The sequence below is a fragment of the Myotis davidii genome, unplaced genomic scaffold (assembly GCF_000327345.1).
Source record: "Myotis davidii unplaced genomic scaffold, ASM32734v1 scaffold989, whole genome shotgun sequence".
Classification (NCBI taxonomy): domain Eukaryota; kingdom Metazoa; phylum Chordata; class Mammalia; order Chiroptera; family Vespertilionidae; genus Myotis; species Myotis davidii.
The window spans coordinates 154,865-160,498 of record NW_006299599.1 but is presented as its reverse complement, the minus strand read 5'-3'; the positions used below and the strand labels follow the sequence as shown (position 1 = coordinate 160,498).

General features: G+C 55.2%; 1 protein-coding gene across 1 annotated transcript in view; it reads right to left on the bottom strand.

The window, feature by feature from the left end:
* Nucleotides 1-188: 188 nt before the first annotated feature.
* Nucleotides 189-5,634, bottom strand: part of ZGRF1 (zinc finger, GRF-type containing 1) — a 50,914-nt gene continuing 45,468 nt past the window's right edge. Inside the window, exons 27-31 of the mRNA XM_015571518.1 lie at nucleotides 3,920-4,043; nucleotides 2,409-2,585; nucleotides 2,163-2,297; nucleotides 1,259-1,520; nucleotides 189-965 (exon numbers count right to left, since the gene is read on the bottom strand). Of these exons, the coding sequence (XP_015427004.1) occupies nucleotides 805-965; nucleotides 1,259-1,520; nucleotides 2,163-2,297; nucleotides 2,409-2,585; nucleotides 3,920-4,043 (859 nt within the window). The 3' untranslated portion in view covers nucleotides 189-804. The remainder of the gene's footprint in view (nucleotides 966-1,258; nucleotides 1,521-2,162; nucleotides 2,298-2,408; nucleotides 2,586-3,919; nucleotides 4,044-5,634) is intronic.

Here is a 5,634-nt window from a genome sequence, read left to right as displayed (position 1 = left end):
TGTATATACTTTCCCTCTCTACTCTCTCTCTCTCTCTCTCTCTCTCTCTCTCTCTCTCTCTCTCTCTCTCTCTCTCTCTCACACACACACACTCACACACACACACACACTCACACTCTCACTCACACACACACTCACACACACACACTCACACACACACACAGAACACAAGCACAGAAAAGGGTGGAGGCACCAAGTCAGCAATGGTGTTCTACAAGCAGATGAATTTCTATAATAAATATTTTTAAAATCCATTATATACCATCTACACCAGTAACTATTGGGCAAATACATGCTGAGGGAAAGGCTAGAGGAAGTGAACCCAAGGCAGCCATTCGCTCCTCCCTTACTGTCCGCCCCAGGGACGCGCATGGCCCAGCCTGGGCGCTTCTCCTCGGGGACAGACAAGCTTCGTCGAGAGCCCTGCTTGCTGACCGCGTGGCAGGCGACGGGTCAGGCTGGCCGAGTGTCACCCGGGAGGGTGCTGGCAGAACCAGGGATGTGTTCTAACAGGTGAGCCTGAGAGATTCGCTCACTTCCGAAGCAACATTGAAAAGCCCTGAAGGCTTCCCCTGCCCTGTGTAACACTTATTTTTTAAGCAAATTCTTAGAAAAATTTTTATTATAAGCTTTCCTATCACCTTCAGCATCTTATCTCAGCCTCAGTAACGTGTACTTTTGAAGAGTATCTATGTGCATCTATCTAGTGTGACTTAAGTAGCCTGCGTCTTCTGTGAGAACGGGTTTGGGGGAATAAAACGGCACGTGAGCGCGAGGCGGGCCAGCGTCCCGGACACTGAGGCCCTACACAGGCCCGTTCCCTGGCGAAGGAGACGCATCTTCACATCCGTCTCTCCCACTGGCTTTCTTCTGCTTTTCTCCCGCGAGTTTCTCCGCGTGCTCCTCCAGGAGCCGCCGCAGCCGCGGCTCACACTGGCTGGCCTGCTGCAGCCCGTCCTCCCTGCCTACAGGGACAGGGGAGGCAGGTGACGGCAGCCTCAGCCACAGCCGCTCCCGCATGGTAGGTGCTCTGCTCCCCACAACCCGCCAGCACCAACCCCGAGGCCCGGTCTCCATCCAAGAGCTCAGGTGACCCCCGTCCCGGCACCTTCGCGGCGCAGCGCCCACCTCGGCAGCGCCCACCTCGGCAGCCTACCTTGGCAGTGCCCACCTTGGCGGTGCCCACCTCGGCGGCCCCTACCTTGGCAGCCCCACCTCGGCAGCCCACCTCGGTGGCGCCCACCTCGGCGGCCCCTACCTTGGCAGTGCTGGATCACGCGGCCCCACAGCCGGCTCCTCCGCAGACAGTCCAGGTGCCCCACGATCAGCAGGTGCCGCCTCCCGCGGGTCAGGGCCACGTTCACGCGCTGCTCTGAGTCGATGAAGCCCACCTGCCTGGTGCGCACGCAGGACAGCACGACCACCTCCTTCTCGGCCCCCTGGAAGGCATCCACGGTGGACACCTGCACGGCCGCAAGCTGCGGGCGGTCCAGGTCCACGGTCCCGAGCAGGTGGCACAGCTGTGGGGAGAGACGGGTCATGCAGGCAGGGGCGGCAGGGAAGCGGCCGAGCCCTCCCAGCGCGTCTTCACCGGAGGGGAAAGGCCGCTGTCTTCTGTGACGCGCACGGCTCTGCCGGGTTCTACAGCACGTGCGCAACTAGGTGACAACATCCATCGTGAAACAACGAATAACGGTTCATCTATTGAGGGGGCTCATTTGAATATGCTAACTTAGGGTTGATAAACTAATACTAAAAAGTTAAAAATTAACAAAAATGTTATGTCATGGACTTATATGTACATGAGAATCTGGTGTCTATTTTTATTTACTGATAAAAGGTAATAATGAGAGAACAGTTTGGAAAACAGAGATCCAATCCCATCTGTCCCAAAACACAAAGCACACACCACATGTCCTTCCCTCTAATTTGTTTATTTGCATTTTTGCCCCAACAGCTGTAAACGGAATTTCATTAAACCTTGTTAAGTTTACATTTAATTATGCAGAAAAAAAGCCAGACAGACAAAACTCAGAATGCTTCTTTCTGAATGCATTGATTATGGTCCCAACAGGTTTTAAAGCACCCAGTCAAACCCTTACAAATATAACATCAAGCGCTGTGATAGGAAATGACAGCATTTGCACGCGGTGGGCACAAACCTTGCCCAGCTGGGCCTTGTACAGCGTTATCACCCCGATCATGGTGCCTGGGATTCCACCTGCAACCAGAGCTCGAATCAGCATCAGGGTGAAGGCGGCCTCCGCCTCATTATGGAAGCTGTTCCCTCCTTCCATCTGGAACGAAAAACAGACCCGGAATCACATTTCCCAGAAAGGCGAGGAGGACGAGAGCATGGCACCACACACCACAGAGAACAGGACGGGGCTGGGCCGGCCGGCACTCGCCTGCTCCTGCCCCGGGACGTGGTAGAAGCACAGGGTGGGCAGCCAGGCGAGCAGCGGGCCCCTCTGGGCCTCCGAGACACCGTTCCGCAGGCCGCCGCCGTAAAACAGGTCGTCAGCCACAGCGGCGATGGCCGGGTGGCAGCGGTACTGGGTCCTCAGCAGAGCTGGCTTGTGGCCCTGAGAGGTTTAAACGAGGAAAAGTAAGAACCTGAAGCAGCACTTTTTTAGGGGAAAAAAAGGTATTTTAAAAGTCGGAAGTATTGCCGTATTGTGCTCTGACTACATGAATTAGAAACACAAGAGTAAATTGCTTAATGACTAAAACTATTCTCCTGGTAAATGACCACACACCACAGAATCAAAGTATTAAACTGTCAAACCTTCACTCATGATCTAACAAGCAGGGTGAGGAAACCTTCGCCTGGACCTCCCCGCCCGCCATGACCCATCCCTTCGCCCAGCAGGTCCCCCTGCCGACACCGCCCGCCCACCAGTCAGTCCGCCTGGTACCCGATGGGCTGTCGGTGTCACGGGCTTGTGTTCACGTCACCCCGTTTTCCTAACAATGGCCCCAAAGCACAAGATGCTGGCCACCTGAAGATGCCAGAGGAGCCATAAAGCGCGGGCGTGTGCAGGAACAAACAGTGTACATGGGGCTCCTGTCGCAGCTGCAGGCCTCCCTGGGGTCTGGGCATGCCTCTTGGATAAGGGCGACCAGCATGGAACAGTACGGACACGTGCTACAATGTGGAGGGGCCTCCAGGACGTGCCGAGTGGAAGAAGCCAGACCCAGGAGGCACCCGTGTGTGGTTGGAGCTACCTGGTGTGAGGGTGGTGAGCATGTCCACAGACAGAGCGGACGTGGGGGCCGGGCAGGAAGGAGGCGGGAGGCGGAATGTGTTTGGGACCAGACAGGACAAGGAGTATAGTGACGGCCCCTTACATTGCGGTGGCTAAGTCTATGTTATGTGAACGTCACCTCAGTTACAAACAGATTAATGATTAACTTTTTACATTTTTAATGTAAAATAGAGCTCTAAAATGGGGCATGGGTAATAGATCATAGGTGTTTACTTTTATTTCAGAACAAAAGCTTTATACTTTCTTCCTACTAAACACACAGGAAAAAGGCTCATTTTATAAAGGAACACTTAGATCGTGGGGTTCTGCTTATCTTTAAGATGAGTGCTCCCTTTATTTTTATATATATTTGTATTGATTTCAGAGAGGAAGGGAGAGGGAGAGATAGAAGCATCCATGATAAGAGAGAATCATGGATCGGCTGCCTCCTGCCCGCCCCCCACTGGGGATTGAGCCTGAAACCCTGGCCTGTGCCCTGATGGGGATGGAACCGGGACCTCCTGGTTCAGAGGTGGGCGAGGTGAGTGCTTTCTAAACAAGTCCAATCGCAGTTCCTTTGGGGCAGGGCTCGGTCTCCTAACAGTGTCATTTCCCATCGGCCACAAGGTGTGACCGGACGCGGTCAGCCCAGGTCTGGCGGCAGCGCCTACCATCAAGCAGAGTCGATCGAACAGAGTCTGCTCCAGCCCGTTCCCGTGAGCCGCCTCCGATCCCTGGATCGTGGGGGGAAGCTGCTTGGGATCCCCAACGAGAACCAGCTTTTCACACTCAAACCTGAACACAGATCCGGAAGTTAGACGGAGCCACAGGAAGCACGGACGCACATGGACTGTTTTCTAAAATGCACTTCAAAGAGCCCAAGGACCACGCGCTCCAGGAAACAAGGCTTCGTGGTGCCAGTCCGTGTATTCAAAGGCCCCGTGGCTGTGAGTGGAGAAGCCTGGTATAACTGTATTTTCCACACAAGCCTTCTTAGTGTCCCCTGCTCTGCACAGAGGCAGCATGTCATGGAACACGCTTTGGGAAACAGTGATTTGGAACCTATAACTGTAGACTTAGGAGCTTTCCTTGGGAATAATTTGGTTTAAACTCCTGCAAGGAAGTAGGCTCTCGGGCTTAATGTCTTTCCAAACAGAAACCTGCAGTCTTGTAAGGTATCATGTGTGTGGTCACTCAGATGGCCACAGTCTGTCTGTCACACATATTTGGTCCCGCCCAGAATTCCTGCTCACGCCCTGGAAACCCTGGGAGTTTCCCAAGTGGTGACAGGGATCAAGGTTCTCGGTTGTGTCTAAGGGACCTGAGGTGGGGCTGGTTGCCAGGGGAACTGGGGTTGGAGGGATGGAGCTTCTAGACCCACCCCTGCCCACCCCCAGGGAGTTGACTGGGTCTCCAGTGGTCAGCGAGCTCATCAGTCACGTGCAGGTGACAAACCTCCATGGAAACACGAGGGTTCAAGGCTGGGGGTGGTGAGCGTGTGGAGGTGTGAGGAGGTGAGAGACGGTTTGGAAGCTCCTGCCCTCCCCCACACCCTGTCCTGGCACCAATGCCTCTGGCTGTTCCTAGTGCCAGTGTCTCACAGTGACCTGGGGTCAGGAAACAACATGTTCCTCTGAGTCTGCAAATGCTCTGGCAAGTCAACGGAACCCAAGGAGATGAAGGGAACCCCTGGTTATGGCCAGTCGGTCAGAAGACCAGGTACCAGCCCAGGCCAGGGACTGGCACTGAGCGGGAGGGGCACGGGAACCTCCGTCTGCACCCAGTGGGTCAGCAGCTCAGGCCTGGCCCTGGCGTCGGAAGTGGGTCTTGCAGGACAGCCCTCCCCTGCGGCTCTGACGCTGCCTGCGGGTGAGCATGTCAGGACTGAGGGGGGATTTGTCCCCCAGCTGGTGTGGGAGAACGGCTTGCTGGAGGAGTGGGGAACCCCGCCCCATGTAGGTACTGGTCTGGGAACCCCTATTTCAAAACCTACATTCACATCCCAGCTCTATGACCCCTACGTATGCACATGGCAGGTTATCTAATCTGCGCGTCAGTACTCATCAGCGACCTGGACGTGACCGTGCCGGGCGTGGCTGTGGTGAGGACGTAAGAAAGCACATGGGTGATGTGTTAGCATCCAGTGTGACTCCTCCACCCTCTGTGCACGGCCTTAGCGCTCCTCTGCCCTGGCTCCTGGGTGGGGAGACTGACTCATCCTCCTTTGCTCAGGACAGTGCCAGTTTAACAGTGAGAGCCCAGGATGTAGGAACCTAATTCATCCCAGCCAATCGTGATGCAGGAACCTGCCCATCCCGGCCAATCGTGATGCAGGAACCTGCCCATCCCGGCCAACTGTGATGCAGGAACCTGCCCATCCCAGCCA